At 43.3% G+C, this 24,426-nt stretch overlaps 1 protein-coding gene across 1 annotated transcript in view; it reads left to right on the top strand.

The window, feature by feature from the left end:
• Positions 1 to 364: 364 nt before the first annotated feature.
• TBC1D12 (TBC1 domain family member 12) overlaps positions 365 to 24,426 on the top strand; it is a 76,684-nt gene continuing 52,622 nt past the window's right edge. The window contains exons 1-2 of the mRNA XM_080641744.1: positions 365 to 1,396; positions 23,536 to 23,659. Of these exons, the coding sequence (XP_080497870.1) occupies positions 495 to 1,396; positions 23,536 to 23,659 (1,026 nt within the window). The 5' untranslated portion in view covers positions 365 to 494. The remainder of the gene's footprint in view (positions 1,397 to 23,535; positions 23,660 to 24,426) is intronic.

The following is a 24,426-nucleotide window of genomic DNA, read 5'->3' as shown; positions in this document are numbered from 1 at the left end:
ACGTGAGGAGATGAAGCCCTAAATTGTAGCAATGGTGATGGAGAAGATGGATGTAAAAGGGTAATTAGAGCTGGAAGGATCTAACACCCTGTAGTCTCCTATAAATTAAGTACGTCGAGTGAATTTTTGCTAAGCGAGCCATACCCGTGCTCCTGTAAGAACTGTCAGACTCGGAGTGGACCAACCAACCTCCACCATCCAGATGGCGGATCCCAGATTGGCCGCCGGAGTGTTAGGGAGAGGGCCTCTCTAGCTGGCGTCTCTATGGTTCGCGGAATCTCCAGGTCCGGGCTTGACCGGTCCGGCTTTTGCGCGTGCGCAAACCCAGGCACTGGCCCGCCCTCCCGCAACTGCCCGAACCCCGGGTGGGAGGGGTGGGTCTGGGAAGGTTGCGGCGGCGGCCGCCGCGGCCCCGGCACCTAGGGCTATACCCGGGCCGAGCCTGCGCCGGGGACTCTTCCAACGCCTCCTCGGGCGGCGCTCACCCGGCTCAGATGGTGGGTCCGGAGGATGCCGGAGCCTGCTCGGGAAGAAACCCCAAGTTATTCCCTGTGCCGGCGCCCGAGTCGGCGGGCCAGGACGGGAAGATGATCCGGGCCACGGGCGGCTTTGGCGGAGGCGTCGGCGCTGTGGAGCCGCCGGAGGAGGGGGAGGAGGAGGAGGAGGAGGAAACGCCGCCTCAGCAGCTCCTTCGGCGTTACCTCGCGGCGGCCGGGGGGCAGCTGGGGCCCGGGCTGTGCTCCTGTCCGCTCCCCGCCGGCCAGTGCCGCGCTCCAGCGCCCTCGGCAGCCCCGCACCAAGCCCCGGGCTCCAAGCACGGAGGCGCAGAGGCGGCGGATGCCAGCGCGCCGCGGCACGGAGGCATGACCAACGGGGACTCGGGCTTTCTGCCGGGCCAGGACTGTCGCGACCTGGAGGAGGCTCGCGGACTGGCGCGCGCCGGCGGTCGGGATCCACGCCACCACCGCCTCCACCTGGAGGGGTCTGGCGACGAGGGCACGGACGCTGCGGGCAGCCGGTCCGACTGGGCCACACCGCTCGAGGACCCGCTGCGGAGCTGCTGCCTGGCGGCGGCGGAGGACAGCCCAGCCAGCGGTGGCAGCAGCAGCGAGGACTTGGAGCAGCCGGGAGCCAGAGCTGGGGGTCCCGAGGAAGGCGCGTCCCCCGCCACCTCGGCCCAGAGGACTAGAGGGGGCGCAGGCGCGGAGCCGCGCTTCGGCTTCTCCGACGTCCACTTGAACTCTCGGAACACGTTCGAGGTGAGCCGCCGCCAGAGCGCCCGTGACCACCTGCCCCCGGCGGGGCCGCCGGTGCCCTCGTCCGTCGCGGAGCAGGGCCCCGCGGGGACCTCGGCCCGGGCTCGACGGAGCGGCGGCTTCGCCGACTTCTTTGCCAGGTACAACGCTGGCTGCGCAGGGCTCGGGGCGTGTTCGGGCCGGGCCGCGTGCTGGCCGAGCGCGGCTGGGGGCCGCCTCCGCGCGGGCTCTCGCTGACGTCTGGACTTAGCTTTGATTTGTCACCGGGGAAGAGGAACTGGGTCTGCATTGTGCTGTCTGTACAAGTGAGCTCTGCGGAGCGAACCTTTCTGTTCCCCTGTGGCCTGGAGGCTGTCTATACCTGCCGTTCACACCTGGTTTTTGTTACTCGGTACCTGCCAGCCACCTGGTAGTGCCCAACCTACAGTTTTGCCTCTTCTGAGAAAGCAGACAGCCTACTCCGTCCCCAATTTTTTTTTTTTAAATCGTACTACAAGGAATAGGATGTGGGGAAAGGGGGGCAGTGTGTGTAGGCTTGTGGTTGTGATAGAGAAAGAGAAATCATTTTGCAAAGCTGTCTACGTGGAATCAAATCCATTCAAATAGTTTGGGAATTCTTGAAATTAGAAGAGGTTGTATTTCACAGTGCTTAACCGTCCCCACCCTCACTTCCCAGTGGCCTTTATTCAAATGCAGTTTGGTGTTTAGAATTTGATCCCAGCCTTTAAAGCCACATTACGATGCCAGTTTAATCTAGAAAATCGCTCTTCTCTACTTCTGTCAGATAGCCCTCCACTTTTTTTCAGCAACTTCATTTTAAGTTTTTACGGTATTATTTATATCATTTGACCTGCTTTTCTTGAGATTAAATTATGGTCCTGGACATTCCAGATTTCAGAATGGGGCCTTGTTGGTTTGCCAGGGATAAGTAAATAGTCAAAAAGTACCCATCTTAATGCACATCAGTGAAGAGCAAAAGCAATCTCCCTTGAGTTAGATTTTGATCCGCTTTTTTTTTTTTTTAAATCTATAAGCAAATGGGAAAGTATTCCCAATTTGTAAAACCCTCTCTTTCAGAGTTCTCTCTCCTGTGTTTTTGTTCCTTTTTCAGGGATTTTCACAAACAGCAGAAATAAACAAATTGTACAGCTCGAGTTTAGAGGATTATACAATTAGTGTGCATTGTAGACACAATCACAATTTTCTGATTGTAATTAATATTTCTTATTCTTTTTTCTATTTTATTATCCCTTATTTTTCCGGCTTGTATAAATTTACAAATAAGTTATAAAGTTGTTTAAATCAAGATTGGGAAATCCTAATTTTTTGTTACTCATAGGACAAAATATATAGAGTAGTAAGATCTGCATTTGTGCCTGTAGTTGCAAAAATATACTTAAAGCTTGCCCTGACCAGTTTGGCTCGGTGGATGGAGCGTCAGCCTGCGGACTCAGGGGTCCCAGGTTTGATTCCGGTCAGGGGCATGTGCCTTGGTTGTGGGCACATCCCCAGTGGGGGGTGTGCAGGAGGCAGCTGATTGATGTTTCTCTCTCATCAATGTTTCTGGCTCTCTGCCCCCCTCCCTTCCTCTCTGTAAAAAATCAATAAAATATATATTTTTAAAAAATATACACACAGACACACACACACACACACTTAAAACTTGTAGTGGCAGTATTTTAAAAACTCTCTAGATGAGTTAAGTGTATATATTTGTGACCTTGTGTGGCCTTTATGTGTTTATTGGTCATGTTTTGATGTCAGGTGTCAGGTAATTTTAGACCTGGGAGGGCTTTGGAGATCACTAATTCAACCATTGTACCCAGAGTACTTGCTCAACACCACCCATTGGGAATAGAGATGGTTTGGACAGTAGTTACGATCTTTAACTTGGAGGTGGAGTATAGGCTAGTGGGGATTATGAATTTCAATTAATGAATAATAAGGCACATCTATTACAAGAGGCTTTCATATTGTTAACTGTAGGCAGGAATTTTGATATAATTTTTAAATTTTTCTTTATCCTCTAGGTTAATAGGATTTTAATTAATGTAGCTAGTTGACATTCATATGACCACACTAATCATGTGTATCAGACCACTGGGTTTGAAGTTAGAAAACTTAGTACCCTGAAGTTAATTTCTTTAAGCCTCATTTTTCTTAATTGCAATCTGTGAAGATTCTAGGTGTCCTTGCGTCCTTTATATAACATTGATGGGAAAGGAGAGAGTCAGACAGGCACAGTTTTTCTCCTAGCGTTTGGCCAAAACCTTAACTGGATTCTGAACACATTAAAGGCAGAGACTATGACATTCATCTCTGAATCTATAATACCTCGCGCTGGTATAAAGAACCTCACTCAGGTTGTGTTGAATTGGCAACTTGCATGGACTCTCCCTCTACTGTTCTATAAGTACTAATTTGTACCTAGTAATTTTGAACAATCTTCCATCCCCAGGCAGAATAATCAGAAATTTTCCTTGTTCCTGCAACCTAGGAGGCTTTTTTCTTCCGGTGCACAGGTATCATTCTCAACTCTGAAGCTCTGAAGCCCTTTGGGGACATCTTGTTCTAGGATGTATTCTTATTCTTAGGTGCAACCCCTACCCCTACTTCATTTTTTGATGAGGAAGCTCACTGTCTAAATAAGGTAGTTTAGTTAGCTAATGGCAGATCTGGGATTATAAACCAGGAAACCAGGATTCCTAGTTTTCAGTTCAGGTTTACATTCCATCACAACTGCTGTTCACCTGAGGCTCTTTTCTCTCGCACCTGATTATCTTCCATCTTTTCCTTCTTCCTGCTTTCTCTGTTTCCTGTAACAGAAATACTTCTAAAGAATAGCTCAGGTTTGTTTTACCTTAGTAAAGGGGAACATTTTACAGCAATATATCTATTACTAGAAAGTTATGTTCCGTTAGATACATCATTGGCAGGAGCTCCATTGACTGGGGCAGAAATCTTATGGGAGAGGAAGGAATTTGGTTCAGGATGGGACCACTGTCATGACCTCCTGCTTCCTCTCCCTTCCAGATGAGGTGAATTGTAGTTCTTTCCTTCTTGGGGGCTTGCCTCAGCTTCACAGGGGCATCTCTGTGTTTATTGTGACTTGACAGTGGGAGATCTAGAAGTAACATTCCTTCTGATCCTTAGCCCTTTCTTGTCTATAAAAGTTTTGAAATGCTAGGTAGGCACTACTACCCCCACTGTCATCATCTCATCAATGAGGAGGAGATAAAAACTTAAAAAAAAAATCTTTTCCCAGTGTCTGACTCGCATCCCAAATCCTTCCCTGAGATTCAGTATTTTCTTAAAAATAAATAAATAAATAAATAAATAAATAAAACAACCAATCACAAAACACTATAGGGAATAGGGACTTACACTAAACCGTGGGAAGTCCAGCATTGGTTCAAGGAATTCAGTCATGGTTTTAAGGTGGATGGTTAGAGATATGATAATCCTATCTAATAAAGAGGGAATATGCAAATTGGCCGTCACACCATCACAAAGATGGTGGCACCCATAGCCACCAGATGGAGGCGCCCAGTCCCCTCAGCCCTGCCAGAGTCCCCCGGTCATTTCAGCCCCGCCGAGGGGTTGGCAGGCGTGCAGTGCTGCTGGACCCGCCTTCAGCCAGGTCCAGCCGCTCCTTGTGCCTGCCACCTGATTCCCACAGTCCTTTCAGCCCAGTCCATGGGGCGGCAGGCACACGGTGCGGCCAGACCTGCCCTCAGCCGGCCTGAGGCGCAGGCAAGCCTCGGATGGCGGCTGCCCAGCTGCCCAGGGCCACCTGAGGCTCAGTACCAGGGCCGCCTGAGGCTCAGGTAACCAGGGCCGGATGAGGCTTGCGCTGCCGGCAGTGGCAGCAGCAGAGGTGTGATGGGGCATTGCCTTCCCCTGATCACTGGGTCGCCTCCTGCCCCGGAGAGCTCCCAGACTGGAGAGGGGGCAGGCCAGGCTGAGGGACTCCGCCCCCCTCCAGTGCATGAATTTTCATGCACTGGGCCTCTAGTATGAATATAAATATGGTAGAATGGTTTTGGGAAACTCCAATTTTTGTGGGACTAAGATAATTTTAAGAGCTCAAACATATCATTTTGAAATGTTAAAGTGTTCATATTTTAACATTATACCCAAATAAGCAAAGCAGACTATTCATCCAATATTAACTTGGAGTTAGTTGTTGTTAAGTAGAAATTTTCTGTATTATTCAAAATGGACATAGATTTTTTTTCATATTTTTTATTTTAGAATAGTTTTAGATTTGCAGAAAAGTTACACAGATATTACATACAGAGATTTCTCCCATACTGCTCACCCTGTTCCCATATTGTCAACATCATATTACTGTAGTACATTTGTCACAACTTAGAAAGCAACATCTGTACAGTAAGTCCTCACTTAACATCTTCAATAGGTTGTGAAACTTTAAGTGAAACGGTGCATAACAAAACCAATTTTACTCTAGGTTAATTGATATAAACAAGAGTTAAGTTCCTACAGTATCTTGGCATCTCATCAGTGTTATAATGAAACGATGTTATTCAAGGACCTGCTGTATATTCTGTTACTTAAACCTCACACTTTATTTGGCATGGAGTTATTGGCTAAAAGGTTTTTATTTGGGGAGCAGTTGTGTTTTACTGTAAAGTCAAAAATGTTTAAAGTAGAAGGAACTTCAGGGATCACTTTATGCATTGTTTAATACCCTATGGAAAACTGACAGTGCTGTTGCCAATGAAATATTTTATTTGCTAGCAGCTCTAATTTTTTTCTTTAGAAAATGCTAGATTTTTTTCTTCTACTTCTTTGGAATGGGAGGGGGTACAGGAGGATGAGAGGTGTAGTAAGTAAATTCTAATTAATCAATGAACTAGAATTTGAGGCTTGAGCTTTATGACCATGAGTTATTTCTCAAAGGTGGCCAGTGCTCGACTTTGGTGAACTAATAGCCTAGTGCAATGGTCAGCAAACTTGTGGCTCATGAGCCACATGCGGCTCTTTGGCCCCTTGAGTGTGGCTCTTCCACAAAATACCACGGCCTGGGCGAGTCTATTTTGAAGAAGTGGCATTAGAAGAAGTTTAAGTTTAAAAAATTTGGCTCTCAAAAGAAATTTCAATCGTTGTACTGTTGATATTTGGCTCTGTTGACTAATGAGTTTGCCGACCACTGGCTAGTGCAATAGTTCTTAGCCTTTGTTAAACTTCAAAATCTCCTAAAAGCACATATAAAAAAATTAGATTCTCCAGAATCCACAACCTCTATCTAGTCGAATTCAGGGTACTTTCTTTTGGCAGGTGACATCTTCAAACTACAGGAGATTGTAGTGGTTAAAAATTCTAGTTATGAAGTTAGATAAGTGCCTGGGTTTAAATTCGATTACTAGTTGTATAATTATGGACAAGTTACTTGACCTCTCTGGACCTTAAGCAGCTCCTCCATAAAATGGGGATGATAGTGATACCTACCGCATGGGATTGTCATGAGGGTTAAATGAGGTAATATTCTAAGTGCTTTGTATTGATTATATGGCATATAGTGAGGATTCAAATGTCATTATTTAAACTACAGCCAGACCACCACTGTCTCTTCCCCAATCCCATCGCTAAAATCCACTGGTTTTAAGAAAGAAAGAGACGAATGAATTTTATGTATACTACCTGAAGAAACATTACACAATTTGTGTAGGAGATTTTTAAACATAATTTTTATTTTGGATTAGATGGGTGTTAAAATGGACTCTAGTGTAATGAAATAAAATTTCCAGAAGTCTTGAAGCTTTGACTAAAACAAATTTGAGAAGGAACTAAAAGGAGGGAATGTTGAGAAAGATTAAACTATTTGTATCTTTTATTGTTTTAAGGACCTTTCTTAGACAGGCAAAGCCAATTTTTAAGTTTAAGTTCATGAAATGTTTAACTTGGCTTACTCGTACATTTCATACTTAGTATGTTGTGGTAGGAAAGTTTTGGGGGAAAATGGAAACATTTGGAGCTTTTGAGGTGATCCATCTGTTAGCCATCTCTAAATGTATTGCTCAGAAAGGGAAAGTCATTCCCTTTGGAGGCTATTTTTCCTAGGAACTCTGTTAGCTACAGTAAGCATTGTCCCCAGGTAGTTATAGTTAATAGTTGCTTGGACCCTACTCCAATAATTCTTAAACTTTAGGTTTTAAATAGGGGGAGGAAGGGGCAGGTTAAGAATGCAGATGCCTTGAGCCCCCCATCTCCTTTGATTGAATACATCTTGGGTGGGATCCAGCAGGAATCCAAATATGTACCAAGTAGTACTTCCAAGTGATTCTGATACAGGTGGTTCCCAGACTATGATAGGCAGGTCTCCTGAGGTAATTACTGAAAGACGTTACAGCATATATTTATATCTCAAATTGCTTTGTTTATTTAAAATTGGGTCATTGTTATGTACAATGTAATTGATGAGTATAGAGATACAACAGAGAACAGATACAAATACAAATGTAGAAGTATTTTCCTAACCTTCACTAGTTGAGAATTTATCTCTGCCTAATTAAATCTGAGCTTCCTTTTTATTAGTGGGAAGGGTCTTTTACTTTCATTGTATGCTATTTAGATAGCCATGCTTGCCTGTTCTTTAACTTGAGCGCACAAAACTTTACTCAGGTCTCTAATGTGGAGTCATTTACCTCTCCTTATTTACAATTTAGCAAAAAGGACGCTCATTTTCCTTCCTTCTGCTGCTAGTTATAATTCGTTTCAATGCCTTTAAGAAAAACTCCTGCACATTACACATGGCTTATTCCCCTTTAGAATTTGCTGCTTCAGCCTTCCTTGCTCTTATTTCTGTGGCCAAAAGGAAGAGAGGGAAACCCATGTGACTCTTCCTGAGTTTTCAGCAGGCTTTCTTGAAATTAAGAGTTTACTTTAGGAAACCAAGCTACAAGTTACATACCTACTTAGAGCTAGTTTGACAGTGAACTTGGTAATGTGTTTAGATTACCTTTGAATTTTGCTGTTGACTTACCGCTTTTTAAAATGTTTTTATTGATTTCAGAGAGAGAAAGGGAGAGGGAGAGAGAGACAGAAACATCAATGATGAGAGAATCATCGGTCTGCTGCCTCCCACACACCCCCTACAGGGGATCAAGCCTGCAAACTACCCCCCCCCACCTCCCCCGCCTCCCACCGCATGTGCCCTGACTGGGAATCCAACTGTGACCTCCTTGTTCATAGGTCGGTGCTCAACCACTTAACCACACCAGCCGGGAGGTTTCTTTTTAATTTTGAATTTTATTTTGGGATACTTTTCTTGGTTAAAAAATATTTCATCTGCCTGTTTCTAATCATACACAGATTAAAACATTCTAAGTTTGGAACTGAACATGATAGTTTTGAAATCAAATTATGTGCTATTTTTTCATATTTTCCCAAATACTGTAATGTACAACTACCCATTATTTAGAAATTCCAAATCTGGTTTTCATCTAGATTATTGGTAGTCTTCTAGTCAAGTAGGTAAAATACTTTTCTATTGTCCCAGGAAAAAGTTATTTAAAGACTACAACAGTTTAATCTTTTTGTTAAAAAACAACAACAAACATAATACCCTGGCCAGTGTTGGGTGTAGTACCATTCACCGAAAGGTCACCTGTTTTCATTCCCAGTCAGGGCACATACCCAGGTCTCAGATTTGGTCCTCAGTCAGGATTCATGCATGAGAAACCAGATTGATAAATATATAGCTTCCCCTCTAAAATCACTAAAAACAAGCATAAAGTGATCATGTTACCTGCTTTTGAAAAGCCGGACAGGAAATATAAAATAAAACTGAAGATAAATACTTTGTTTTTATACAATTCCAGTTAAGGTGGTAAGAAAGAAGATAAAATTGGAGAGTGTGGAGGTATGTAGAGGTATGGTTAGAGACAGGAGAAACTGTTAGAGAACGAGTTTGAAGAGGTTTGTACAGAGTGATTTGTAGAGAATAATAGTTTAGCTGGAATTTAGCTCTGTACTTTGGCCTGTGGGCTTCAGAGTATTACAGATTATCTCCATATTTATTTTTCTGCTTACCTCAGTGCCTTTGTGGATGTTTCTGGCAACCTCTTTTTTTTTTTTTTCAATATATTTTATTAATGTTTACAGAGAAGAAGGGAGAGGGATAGAGAGATAGAAACATTGATGAGAGAGAAACATCAATCAGCTGCCTCCTGCACACCCCCCACTGGGGATGTGCCCACAACCAAGGTACATGCCCTTGACCAGAATTGAACCTGGGACCCTTCAGTCTGCAGGTGATGCTCTATCAACTGAGCCAAACCGGTTAGGGCTCTGGCAACCTCTTTCCTTAAAGATATCTGCTGTGCCTCTCCCCGCTTAACTTCCCTAATGCCCTCATCCCCTCATGGCCTTTTAATAGGCTATATTGTGCAAGTGAAAATTTTTTTTTTATAACCAGTTGTATATAAGGTTTAATTTAGATTTAAAAGTTTAAGTTGTATGATAGGTTCAGGTATTATTAAAAAATACATGTATCAAAGGGTAAAATAAATGTAAAATATACAGTTTTACCCAATGTTTTCTTATTTGAGTTCCAGTGCTGAAAGAAAAATTTCTGTTACAAGCACCATGGTAAATCTAGCGAACAGAATTAAAATCTCTCACCCAGGAGGAAAAAAATAATTGTTCATTACCAAGAAGATACATTGTAAAAATTTAAGTTCTGAAGTAAGTTATTGAAGTTTTAAATTAGTAAAAGGTCTCAATTGAGTAAGTTTCTGTGTTTTTGAGGAGTGTTAAAATTTAAGTTGTTTGTTTTTTAAAATAATCATTGGGTATTATTTGGAAAACAAAGAATTTGTTGTGATTCAGAATTGGGTACTGATCATCAAAATCTGTTAAATAAAGACTAATAAAATAAAGCTTTTGATGGATAAATTATTATATAACATAACTGGCACAACAATTGAACATATAACCGGAGGATGATGTCCATCTTTGTGATATACTCCCAGAAGCATATTAATACAGTCAAGAATAGTAGAACAGTGGTTGACTTTCAATATTGGGCATACTAATAAAACAGCAGAGAATTATACTGCCTGAAGGAAAAATTTAGAGGATAATCACTATAAAACTTTTTTTATTTTCTGTAAAACTTTATTTATTTATTTTAATTTAATAAATCTTTATTGTTCAGATTATTACAATTGTTTCTCCTTTTTCCCCCCATAGCTCCCCTCCACCCGGTTCCCACCCCACCCTCTGCCCTTACCTCCCCCCACACTGTCCTCATTCATAGGTATACGATTTTTGTCCAGTCTCTTCTTGCACCCCCCACACCCCTTTCCCCCTGAGAATTATCAGTCCACTGCCTTTCTATGCCCCTGATTTTATTATATACACCAGTTTATTCTGTTCCTCAGATTTTTAATTCACTTGATTTTTAGGTTCACTTGTTGATAGAGATGTATTTGTTGTTCATAATTTTTCTCTTTTTTCTTCTTCCTCTTCTTAAAGAATACCTTTCAGCATTTCATATAATACTGGTTTGGTGGTGATGAACTCCTTTAGCTTTTTCTTATCTGTGAAGCTCTTTATCTGACCTTCAATTCTGAATGATAGCTTTGCTGGGTAGAGTAGTCTTGGTTGTAGGTTCTTGCTGTTCATCACTTTGAATATTTCTTGCCACTCCCATCTGGCCTGCATAGTTTCTGTTGAGAAATCAGCTGACAATCATATGGGTGCTCCCTTGTAGGTAATTAACTGTTTTTCTTTTGCTGCTTTTACGATTCTCTCTTTGTCTTTTGCTCTTGGCATTTTAATTATGATGTGTCTTGGTGTGGTCCTCTTTGGATTCCTTTTGTTTGGGGTTCTGTGCGCTTCCTGGACTTGTAAGTCTATTTCTTTCACCAGGTGGGGGAAGTTTTCCGTCATTATTTCTTCCAATAGGTTTTCAGTATCTTGCTCTCTCTCTTCTTCTGGCACCCCCATAATTCTGATGTTGGTACGCTTGAAGTTGTCCCAGAGGCTTCTTACACTATCTTCAACTTTTTGGATTCTTTTTTCTTTTTTTTGCTTTTCCGGTTGAGTGTTTTTTGCTTCTTTGTATTTCAGATCTTTGACTTGATTCTTGTGTTCCTCTAATCTGCTGTTGAGTCTCTGTATAATATTTTTTATTTCAGTCAGTGTATGTTTAATTTCTAGTTGGTCCTTTTCCATATCTTCGAGGGTCTCATTATATTTATCGGCCTTTTCTAGGATATTCTTGAAGAGCCTTATAACCGTGGTTTTGAATTCTATATCCAGTCGTTTGTTTTCCTCCATTTCTTTCGTTTGTGATCTGTTTATTCATCTCCCCATTTTTCACTGCTTTGCTGAGTTGGTAGAGTAGCTTTGTGTGCTAGGTTTCCTATATGGCCCAGTGGGTCGGCCTCCCCAGTTAACCTGAGGTGGACACTCTTGGTGCACCCCTTTGTGGACTGTGTGTACAGCCTTGTTGTAGTTAAGTCTTGATTGTTGTTGGTATCACTGGGGGGAATTGACCTGCAGGCCAGTTGGCCGTGAAGATCAGCTGTGTCTACACTGGGAGATTTTTGGTGCTGGAGACAGCCTTATAGGATTAGCCTTGCCAGATTGCAAAAGCCTCTGTGCTCAGCTTGGAAGGGGTGGAGTCTCAGGGCGGGGCAGACAGTCTTGGCTTCCCGTCAGCCCTGCCCTTGCGCGAGTCTCCAGACCTCTGACTTCCGAGATTCCCGAATTTCTGCCTTACAGTCCAGAGCAGAGTTCCCCGGTAAGAGCGTGGGTCCCCAGGGGCTCTCCCGGAACTGCAGTTCAGTGCAGTCGGAACTGCGGTTCAGTGCAGTCAGGAGCTCCCGACTCCCTTCCGCTAGGGAAAGCCTGTGGTAACCTCCGCAGTCAGTCTTTGTGCACACTCGCGCCTCCAGACCCCTGCCGCCGCGGCTCCCCTGAGTCTCCGAGTCTCCGTGTGCCTTTCTCTCTCCCTGACAGTCCAAACTCCCCCTGTATGAGTCTGGTTCCACAGGGTTTCACCCAGAACTGAGGTTCACTGCAGTCGGAACTGGGGTTCAGTGCAGGCGGGGGCTTCTTTCCCCCTCCCGCCAGAGAAAGCCAGCCAGGCACTCCGCCGCCCTTCCTCTCTGCGCACGCGTGTCTCCATACCTCAGCTCTTTGCCGCTCCTTCTCCGTGAGATTTCCTCTTTCCTTCTAGTTGTAGAATTTCTACTCAGCCAGCTTTCCTGTGGTTCTGGATGGTGTCCGTTCTATCTTTTAGTTGTAGTTTTGAAATTGTTGTGCGGGGCAGCAGTTTAGGTGCTTACCTATGCCTCCATCTTGGTTTCTCCTAAAACTTTCTTGAATAAAATAATAACTAGGTACATGTTTTAATGAGGAGATAAGGTTGTTTTGCTCTTATATGAAACCACCAAAATACATTTTTTAAATTTAGTTGTCCATTTGATGGAAACATCTTAACTACCTGTAGAAAAAAAAAGACAATTACCTTGGTTGAAAAGAATGATTTCAACTTTGCTCTGGAATATAGCATCTATCATAGATTGTATCATAGGTTCTATCATCAGTTCAATAAGTACTTCTAGGTTAGGCTTGCACAAAATGTCAACAAAACAAAGTAACAACAACCGCAAAGCTAAGTTTCTGCCTCTTCTTCGTTTTTAGGCACCTGATGGGTGTTATTATTTAGCCTCTGCTTGAATTCTTTCACCAACAAGGAGCTCAATTTCCCCGAAGCAGCCTGTTGAGCAATGTTATTAATTGTTAGAAGGTTCTTTATGTGGAAGCACAGTGTAGCTCTTTGTAATATTCTTGGTCCTAATTTTGCCTTATAGAGCCACAAAGAATAAGTCAGGTCTTTTTCATATTTTCCCTTCAGAAATTTAAAGATTGCTACTGAGCCTTTTTGGGTATTTTTTTTGGATCCTCCTAGCTATCCATATACAATTCTTATGAGTTAGTTTGCAATTTTCTTACCATTTATTCATTCACAATGCTGTTGAGCCTTATTATATAAATGAAGCACTAAGGAAATTAGATAAACAGGATATTAATAAACTTAAGATGGAGGAGTCATATAAATCAACTAGTGGCCCGGTGCATGAAATTCATGCACATTAAAAGGGGATTAATTAGAGGAAATAATTTAATATTGCTATTTGCCCATTCTCTATAATAGAAGTGTTGGAGATGAAAGAAAATTAGTAAAATATATATGAAAACCTTCTTCCTGTCAGAGTCTGCAGCACACCATGGGACCCAGAATCAAGTCCCCACCCACCCACATGTGCCTCAAAACCGCGTGAGACCCAGACCCGACCAGTCCCACCCTTGCCAAGCCCCGCCGGGCAGGGGGCGTAGCCTCAGGTCCCCTGGCCTGGTGCCAGGACAGGGGGCGTGGCCTGAGGACCCCCCAGCCCAGACCAGGGCGAGAGGCATGCCTTGAGGTCCCCCGTCAAGCCCCACTGAGTGGGGGGCATGGCCTGAGGTCCACCATCAAGCCCTGCCAGGCGGGGGGCACAGCCTCAGGTCCCCTGGCCCAGCACCAGGAGGGGGTTGCAGCCTCAGGTCCCGCATCAAGCCCCACTGGCAGGGGGGGCGCAGCCTCATGTCCCCCCTCAAGCCACGCTGGGCGGGGGGTGCGACCTGAGTTCCCCGACCCAGCACTGGGGGTGCACCTTGAGGTCCCCTGTCAAGCCCCGCTGGGTGGGGGGCACAGCCTGAGGTCCCCTGTCAAGCCCAGCCAGGAGCAGCCTCAGGTCCCCTGGCCCAGTGCTAGGGCGGGGGGCGTGGCCTGAGGTCCCCCGTCAAGCCCCGCGGGGCCGGGGGTGCGGTCTGAGGTCCCCTGGCCTGATGCTGGGGTGGGGGGCGTGGACTGAGGTCCCCCAGTCCCCTAGCCCAGCACCAGGATGGGAAGGGCACCTTGAGATCCCCCATCCAGACCCACTGGGCGGGGGGGCATGGCCTCAGGTCCCCGGGTCTGGCACCAGGGTGGGGAGCACTGCCTGAGGTCCCCCAGCCTGATGCCAGGGCAGGGGGCGTGGCCTGAGGTCCCCTGTCAAGCCCCACGGGGGCAGGGGTGGGCGTAGCCTCAGTTCCCTGCTGATTGCTCGTTAAGGCTCTTTATGGGAACTTGGCCTCAGCTGTGGGTACAGCCATCTTTGTGACGGAGTGATGGTCAATTAGCATGTTCCCTCTTTATTAGATAGGATACTTACAGTATTACCTGATTAGTGTTGTAAAAGAAGCTACAAGGATGCAGCAGTAGCACTGAAGAAGGAGTGATTAACTTCGGGGTGGAAGTTAGGGAACTCTTTACGGAGATTAAACATGAATGCTAAATCTTTTACTAATGAGGGTTTGGATTGGAATGAGGCTGAGGCCAGTACAAGCACATTAACAGCATATGCAGAATTTATTTGTGAAATAGCACAGCACTTTTGGGACTGCAGATGCTCATTAATATGACTATCTGGAATATAGCATCTATCATAGATTGTGAGGTATAGTGTCAAAAACTGAGGCATAAAGGTTAAGGCTAAATTATGGAATTTGTGTGACAGAACTATAAGCAATTTGAATGGATTCTATAAGGTGTGGCAGTGCATAGGACTGTTGATGGCTTTTTAAAATATATATTTTTATTTCAGAGAGGAAGGGAGAAAGATAGAAACATCAATGATGAGAGAGAATCATTGATCAGCTGCCTCCTGTATGCCCCTTACTGGGGACTGAGCCTGGAACTCAGGCATGTGCCCTGACCAGGAATAGAACTTTGACCTCCTGGTTCATAGGTCAACCCTCAACCACTGAGCCACACCTGCTGGGCCCATGAATAGGTTTTTAAAGCATGGGCAACATGCTTTGAATTGTGTTTTAGAACAGTTACTCTTTCTTTTATTTATTTTTTTATTTTGTTTGTTTGTTTTGTTAATTCTCATCCGAGGATATTTTTCTGTTGATTTCTAGGGAGAGTGGAAGAGAGAGGGAAAGACAGAGAGAAACATCGATGTGAGGGACATCGGTTGGTTGCCTCCTGCACACACCCGGACCAAGGCTTGGGTCAGGGAAGAGCCTGCAACCAAGGTACATGCCCTTGACTGGAATCAAACCGGGATCCTTTGGTCTGCAGGCCGATACTCTATCCACTGAGCCAAACCTTCTAGAGCTAGAATAGTCACTCTTGTAGCATTGTGGCACATGATTTGGGACTTGAAAAACTGGGGCTTGGATACATGTGTGGTATTTTTAAAAAAATACATATATTTTTTATTCATTTCAGAGAGGAAAGGAAAGGGGAAGAGAGATAGAAACATCAAAGATGAGAGAGAAACATCAATGATGAGAGAGAATCATTGATTGGCTGCCTCCTACACACCCCTACTAGGGATGGAGCTCGAAACCCGGGCATGTGCCCTTGACCAGAATGAAACCCAAGACCCTTCAGTCCGCAGGCCAGCGCTCTATCCACTGAGCCAAATCAGCTAGGGCCATGTGTGGTATTTTTTGAGTGCTTGTCAGACTCTTTACTAGAATGTAATATCTAGATAATTGATTTAAATAACATTAAATTCAGCCTGGAAGTATAATTAACAATTCAAATAACATGCTTATACCAGTAACCTTTTTGTGAAGCTTTAATGAAGGTAATCTTTGAATCTGATTTTTGTTTTGAGGAAAGTGCGATGATGTGAAAATGGAGAGTCACCTGAAAGATTATGTCCACTATGTTTTGTGAAGAATTTGATGAGGGAGAAGGAGAGCCAGAATGGCTGTTAGGCTAGTTGTTTTGCTGTCATGGATCAGAAAACCCTGAAAGTGTAAAATTGTGAAATCAAGTCTTTACATCCAATGCACAAGTTCTGTACATTGCTTCATAAAAGTGGATGGTGGCAGTATACCCTTCAGCCATTTTTGAGGATTGAATGAGGTAAAGACAAAGTATTGGATTTCCATAATTACTTGTATGTATATATGTCCGTTCTAAAATGCAAACTCCCTGGAGATGGGGAACATATCTTTTTTTGTCTCTGCATAGAGACATAGAGCCTAATACATAATAGGAATACACAAATTTATTGGATTAAAAACTTTTTTTAAAGGAACCAGAATTTATATAGCCAAATGATTGGAGCTTTTGAAGTTGGTCCCTTTTGGAGGCTCTCTATTTGTTACTTTAATGTTGTCATTTCTCAAAGTATGTTTGGAATCTGTCTTTGGGAGATGTTTCTGTAGGCATAAATGGAAAAGTATTCACACATGTGGTTAATTTTCTTCATCACCCTCAGTCAGTATCTTACCTTTATTCCCCACCTTTCTCTTAGGGTTAGATGATAGCTTAGTGATTGGAATATTTTGCTCATATTTTGCATGTTGTTCCTTGTTACTGTTTTTGTTCTTTTCCTAAAAGTTCTTTCCTATATTTTCCCTCTTTTTCTTTTGCTTTCTATCTTCCCTCTGAATATGTTAGATACTATACTGGGCTTAGAGCAATAGATATTCTCTTAATGAAGCATTGGATAGATGGTATAAATAGTATCCAGCAAAAAATCAAGAATCCTATATAATGATGAGGCTAATATGCAAGTAGACCAAATGGTGGAACAACTGGAACAACCGAACAACTGAACAACTGGCTGCTGTGACATGCGCAGACCACCAAGGGGCGTGTGTGGAACATGGCGGGCGTTGGCCAAGGTGGGATGGTGGAGCAGGTGAGCGGGGGCGCCCAGACCAAGGCGGGGTGCTGGTCGCTGCCATTGGGGCAAGCCTCTGGTGGTTACTGAAAAATTATTTGCTCTCGCGCGCTGTGGTCCCACCCGGCACTTGCACCTGCTGCCGGTGCCAGAGCCGCCGCACGCACCTACTGCCCGTGCTCGGTGCAGGTCCTGATCACTCAGCTCCATCAGCAAGTGTGAGTGGCGGCCGCTGGCCTAATCATCCCTGAGGGCTTCTCCACCTCCTCCTGGTCTTGAGGGGTGATCAGGGCAGCAGCCGCCACTCGCACCTGCTGATGGCACCAGCCCTTCTCGCACCTGCTGCTGGCACCGCCCCCAATCGCTCCACGCCGTCAGCAGGTGCAAGCACTGTCAGCGCGTGGGAGCGGCGGCGGCGGGAGCGGGGCTTCAGGCAGATGGGACCAGGGGCTGTGGCGGGAGGGGCCGAGACCCGCCCCTGTGCCTACCGCAGCCTCGCTGCCCACAGTTCTTTTCAAGGTGCATGAATTTGCGCACTGGGCCCGTCTATACTAAAAAAAGGGTAATATGCTAATTAGACCAGGTGACCAGACATCTTCTGGACGTCCGACTTCCTTCTGGACAGTTAGGGGGCGACCAGACTGGCAGGGGGGCAGTTAGGGGGTGACCAGGCCAGCAGAGGGGTAGTTGGGGGGTGACTAGGCAGGCCGGCAGGGGAGCAGTTGGGAGGCAGCCAGGCCAGCAGGGGGCAGTTGGGAGGTGGCCAGGCAGACAGGCAAGTGGTTAGGAGCCAACAGTCCCGGATTGCGAGAGGGAGGTCTGACTGCCGGTGCGGGATCGGGCCTAAACCAGCAGTCGGACATCCCCCAAGGGGTCCCTGATTGGAGAGGGTGCAGGCTGGTCTGAGGGACCGCCCACCCCCAACCCCCCCACCCCCCCGCATGCACAGGGCCTCTCGTATTTTTATAATTTTTCTTTTTCGTAATTATATTTAGTTTTGTCCTCTTCTGCAACAAAAGAATAAAAATATCTTAATCAGTAAGATATTGCCTGAAACTTATTTGCTATAACAAATAAGACATATCATAAGGTGACTTGCTGACATGAATCCAGGAGGAAGAAGAAAATAATTTATATTTTTGAACTGTTTAAATAAATACCAAGAGGTCTTTTGGCAAATGTGTATGATGAAAGAAATGGTTGTGGAAGTTCTTACATCTTGATTGTTCTGTGGAGGACATGAACAAGATAAGTGTGATTAGGAAGAAAAGGATCTGTGCAAGAGACCTGGCTCAAACACTAGTTAGTGGTGTGACCTTGGCAAATGGCTCATGAACCTTTCTGGGGGTAAGGGGGGCACATTAACTCCTTGGAGAATGTGATGAAAGCTCTAGATAGCTGCCCAAGAAAAATGTTCATAAGCACAGTGTTTACTTCAAATGGTGCGTGTGGTGTTTGAGGCTTATGTACCTCCTCTAGCCCATTCATGTTGGTTTATTGATTCTTGATGAAGACCTTTGAGCTGGCTACTCTCTAAAGTGCCTGGCAGCTCTAAAATACTTTTTTAAAAAGTATAACCTTAATTACTTTTAGTCTTGCAATTCTAGTTTTTCACAGAGTAAATGATAGTGAATTCTGTTCTTTTTTAATAGTTTTTGTCTGTGAAAATACTTAGATTAGTTAAGCAGTGTGTATTAAATAAAAATCTGTATTATTTTTTTTTTAATTTTAAGAATTTGTAATAGGGACAAAGACAAGAGCCAGAAACAGCCTGAAAAAGAAAAGAAAATTCTTAAAATTTAAAAAAGTTTATCTGGCAAAAAAAAAAAAAAAGTACTTTCAGTGTGTGTGTGTGTGTGTGTGTGTAGTTAGCTGAAAGTCTTTTTCAAGTGAAAAATGATTGAGGTTTGGAAAGAATGAAAGTAATTTTCATGCCAGATCTTTAATCCCAAATATTCAAGGGTAGCCAAAGTGCTGCATTTTAAGACACAGTACTTAAACTTCTTTGAATTAATTGTGTAGTCAACTGTGGCATTCCATGATCACTAGATAATGTTTTCTTTTTGGCCTTCTATTATACTTTGTGGAAACTTAGTACAAAGTCCAGGAAGTTGATGTGTTTTTAGCAGTGCAACTTCTACTGAGTCAGTTGGAAGATCAGGTCATGATTTTTACTTTTTAAAGTGATTTTACTCTTTTGATTGAAATATGATTTTTTTCCCCTGTTTGGAAAAGTAAATATTTTGACCCCTTTTAAATGTACAATTCCATTTAAGTGCTGTTCAGAATGTATCTAATGAATCTAGAAAGATTTTGCTAGAGCTGACATTGTTGACAGTAAAAAGTCAGCCAGTTTTCTGTAGTGTCAAATTTCAGTCTGAGAAACTATGGAATTTACATGGCTTTGTCTCATAAGTTAATAAGTGGGTTTGCCAATTCTTAAAGACCCAAGCACTGGAGATTCTGCTGTGTTGGAAATCATGAGCAGAGAGCTTACATGGTGTAATAAAATTTGCCCCTTTAGGTTAGCTTTGGTGTAGTAGGCAAGTGGTCTAACTCTTTTATATCATACTAGAGGCCCAGTGCATGAAAATTCATGCACTGGAGAGGGGGGTCCCTCAGCCCAGCCTTCCCCCTCTTACAGTCCCGGAGCCCTCAGGGGTGGGAGGCGACCTGGCAATCAGGGGAAGGCGACGCCCCCATCACACCTCTGCTGTTGCCACTGCCGACAGCACAAGCTTCGGCCGGCCCTGGTTACCTGAGCCTCAGGTGGCCCTGGGCAGCTGGGCAGTCGACATCTGAGGCTTGCCTGTGCCTCGGGCTGGCCCTGGGCGCCTGGGGGGCTGAGATGACTGGGCGCTGCCATCTTGTGGCTGTGGGCGCTATCATCTTTGAGAGCATGGCAGTCAATTCGCATATTCTCCCCTTATTGGCTATGGGCGCCACCATCTTTTGTGAGGGCGTGATGGGTCAATTAGCATATCCCCTCTTTATTAGATAGGATGTAACTCTTTTTTTAAAAACATATTTTATTGATTTTTTACAGAGAGGAAGGGAGAAGGAGAGGGATAGAGTGTTAGAAACATCCGATGAGAGAGAAACATCGATTCAGCTAGCCTCCTGCACACTCCCTACTGGGGATGTGCCCGAAACCAAGGTACATGCCCTTAACTGGAATCAAACCTGGGACCCTTCAGTCTGCAGGCCGATGCTCTATCCATTGAGCCAAACGGGTTAGGGCTAGAACAGGGGTGGGCAAACTTTTTGACTCGAGGGCCACAATGGGTTCTTAAGCTGGACTGGAGGGCCGGAACAAAAGCATGGATGGAGTGTTTGTGTGAACTAATATAAATTCAAAGTAAAGGAGCGGAGGGGAGAGCAAGAGAACCGGATAGAACAGCTGGATCCGGCCCGTGGGCCGTAGTTTTCCCACGGCTGGGCTAGGATGTAACTCTTTGTGTGGTAAAAGAAATCTTGGAAAAATGAAACAGACACAGATTTGTGAAGCAAATATTAACAGGTATTAACAAGTAAGAGCCATTCATCCATTTACCAACCTTTACTATAAAAGCCACTAAGAGAGAAGGCTAGGGCTTTTTTTTTTTTTCTCCTTCCTCTTTCTCACATCAGTTTTTTCTTGGCATTTCTCTCTTTTCTTTTTAAGTTGGATGACCATTGTCATTCCCTGCTTTCTATATATACTGACAAAATGTGGTACAGAATGAGAAAGGAAAAACAAACTCAACTAGGAAACATTTTTAAATATTTCCAGCATATATGAAACAATAAGATACTTTACAACTTTTACAACTTATAAAAACTTGACTGTTACCTAACTGGTTTGGCTCAATGGATAGAGCGTCGGCCTGCAGACTCAAGGGTCCCAGGTTCGATTCCAGTCAAGGGCATGTACCTTGGTTGCGGGCACATCCCCAGTGGGAGGTGTGCAGGAGGCAGCTGATCAATGTTTCTCTCTCATTGATGTTTCTCTCTATCCCTCTCCCTTCCTCTCTGTAAAAAAACAATAAAATATTAAAAAAAAAACACCAAAAACTTGACTATTGGGTTTAGGCAGAACCATTAAATAACACCTCTCAACACTTCTGAGTTTGGAAAAAAAGACATAGGACACAAACAAATGGTACCTCACAACATCAGCTTTAATATTGATGAAATCTGGATGGAAAGACATGCCTTTGGCTGCAGTGGGCCTCCTAATACTTCACCTGATTTAAATTTATCCAGCTAACACAGCAAGGCCTTTCCTGTGGGAATCGGGGACAGAGGAGTGCAGAGGAAACTAATTTAGCCTCATATTAGGAAAGCAGAACAAACTGATTCCTCTCTGCTGTTAGGCAGCAATGTCTGGCACCAAATTTCAGCTGCGTAGATGGGGATGAATAGGGGGCTGAGAGAAGCTAGGAGTGTCCCTTCCTTCTGCCCCTACCCCGAAACCAGAAGAATCCTATCTAATAAAAGAGTAATATGCAAATTGACCATCACTCCAACACACAAGATGGCTGCCCCCATGTGGTTAAAGATGGCTGCCCCATGTGGACACAAGATGGCCGTGACAAGATGGCCAGCAGGGGAGGGCAGTTGGGAGGGACCAGGCCTGCAGGGGAGGGCAGTTGGGGGGGACCAGGCCTGCAGGGGAGGGCAGTTAGGGGTGACCAGGCCTGCAGGGGAGGGCAGTTAGGGGCAATCAGGCTGCCAGGGGAGTAGTTAGGGGGTGATCAGGCTAGCAGACAGAAGTGGTTAGGGGCAATCAGGAAGGCAGGCAGGTGAGCAATTGGGAGTCAGCAGTCCTGGATTTGAGAGGGATCCTAGATTGGAGAGGGTGCAGGCTGGGCTGAGGGACACACCCCCGATGCACGAATTTCGTGCACCGGGCCTCTAGTACAGAATAAGAATGACCCTTACACCCATCACTGCCATATAAGTCTCATTCATAGAGTCAAGCTCTACCTCTGCAATATAGAGAGAAAGAATGATCTCTCTCATGGGTGCTTGAGCACATTTGGTTTGTTTTGCTAAGAAGGTTTTAGTATTGATTTAAATGTAAGAAATTTGAATATTTGTGGGTATAGGAAAAAGGGAAGTGTGTGTGTGTCTGTCTGTCTTCAGTTTGAAAGGTGAGGAGGAGGAACCTAGTCCCCCACATTTATTTGCATTGGGATCTCTACTTCACCAGTCCCCTGACAGTGGATGGGGGCGGGGGGGGGGGGGGGATAAGGGATGGTGCATGAAAAGAACAGAGTATTACACATTATTGGCTTATTTATGTAACTTTTCATTGGGTTTTCCCCCTTAAAATGTAATAAAGTAGTGATTCCCTTCCTAGGTTAATCAGTAGAAGCCCATTTAATCTGTAATGTCATTTTATTTTTAATTAAATTTTTATTGATTGGTTTTAGAGAGGAAGGGAGAGAGAGAAAGGGGAGGGGAGAGAGAGAGAACCATCGATTTGTTGTTCCACTTATTTATCCATTCATTGCTTGATTCTTGTATGTGCCCTGACCGGGGATCGAACTCTGCAATCTTGGCACATCCAGATGACGTCTAACCAACTGAGCTACCCTGCCAGGGCCTGTAATTGGAAAAATATTTTAAAATTACTTTTTATTGCAGATGTATGCCAGTTAGCTACATTCTAAGTCATTTTTGTGGCAGGATATAAACTGAAAACCCAATCCAAAATGTCTTTGTGGCATAAGAAATTAATGTGGAACATTATCTGATGGCCTTTCTTAGTAATTGGATACCTGTGGGCTCATATTTCTTTTATGGAAATTTCTTATAGTAACCAAAGTCTTTTAGATATGAAAATTTAAAGTATTGACTTCGTTTTGTTTTTTATTATTTAATGAGAATTTAAACTTCATTCTGAACTTATTATGATTGTAATGGTGATGCATATTGGAACAAGGTTTTTTATTGTGGAAGTTATTTCTTTATTTTGCTTTTTTTCTTTTTTATCCTTTTCAGTGGGAGACACTTTCTTCTTAGTTATATACTCTTTTGCAGTAAGTTACCTTGTACATACCCTGTCCTAGAAAAAAACAATTTACATATGCCTGTATTATGACACTGAAGGATCAGTAGATGCCCTTTTATTACAAACAGTAACAAATTATTACTGAAAATCACTAAATAGTATTTTCCCAAAAGAGTTTTACTTAATACTTTACATTTTTCATACAGGTTCTCTTGAGCTTTGTTGTTCTCAATTTCTTGTCTTTCATTGTCAAGTGCATGCATGTATAATCAATTCAAGTCACTTTATAGGTGATTTGAAGCAAATGTTTACATCTTATTTAAAGCTGTCATTTTCTTTCCAATTTATTTATCTCTCTAATGTCTCTTTTGATGATTTTTCTAATATTTCTATATAGGCAGGTATTCTTAATTGAGTCTTGTTAGTCTAATAAGAGTATAAATAGTAGAAATAATTTTATTTAAAGTTATTTTGTGTTTGTCTTGGGAGTAAACTTACTTTATAAATTATTATTAAGTAGTTCCCTGGTTATCATAAAAAACATAATTCATGTAACTTTTCTGTATTTCAGAAACCTTTTTTCAAAAAGGACAAAGGAACTCAAATCAGTTGTCCATAGTGCTCCTGGTTGGAAATTATTTGGTCAAGTTCCTCCCAGAGAGAATCTTCAGAAAACTTCCAAAATTATTCAGCAGGTAAGTACTAGCATAGCCATGTGTTTTGTCTTAGTTTTTCAAATATATTTTCTTGATAATTAACCATGTCCTGCTTTCACTTACATTTTTATACATATGAAATTTTGGGATTATAGATATTTGTAGCAATCTTAATATATTTTAAAAAAATGACACATTTTCAATTATCTATTATGGTTGTGAAAATTTTTTAAAGTAATATAATATTGATTTTGTTTCCTAGTTATTCCTTGGATAGCCTTTTGTTATCGTTGTTGTTAGCTAACTACTCTCATCACAGACTTTGACTTCAAATTGAACACGGTAGCATTTGCCAGTGGCACAGATTTTATGGAGATAGATAGTTGTGAACTTATGAAAGAATAAAAAGAAAAACTGAGTAGAGTTTGAGGTTGAACTCTTTCTATGATTACTTTTCTGGTGTTCTGTCTAAACCAGGGGTGGGCAAGCTTTTTGACTCGAGGGCCACAATGGGTTCTTAAACTGGACCGGAGGGCCGGAACAAAAGCATGGATGGAGTGTTTGTGTGAACTAATATAAATTCAAAGTAAACATCATTACATAAAAGGGTACGGTCTTTTTTTTTTTTTATTTCAATAGTTTTATTCATTTCAAACATTTTAACAAGAAGAATGTAAACACTAATTATTATAATTTGAAACTTCAAAAAATGGAGGAGTCATAGCACAATAACATACCTTATATTGAAGATGGCAAAGGCAAAATAAAATTGCCTAACAAAGGAAAGGTACAAAAGCCTTTCAAAT

Source organism: Plecotus auritus (assembly GCF_963455305.1).
Source record: "Plecotus auritus genome assembly, chromosome: 9".
Taxonomy (NCBI): domain Eukaryota; kingdom Metazoa; phylum Chordata; class Mammalia; order Chiroptera; family Vespertilionidae; genus Plecotus; species Plecotus auritus.
Note: the sequence above shows the minus strand (reverse complement) of the source record. Positions and strands in the feature narration are given on the sequence as shown.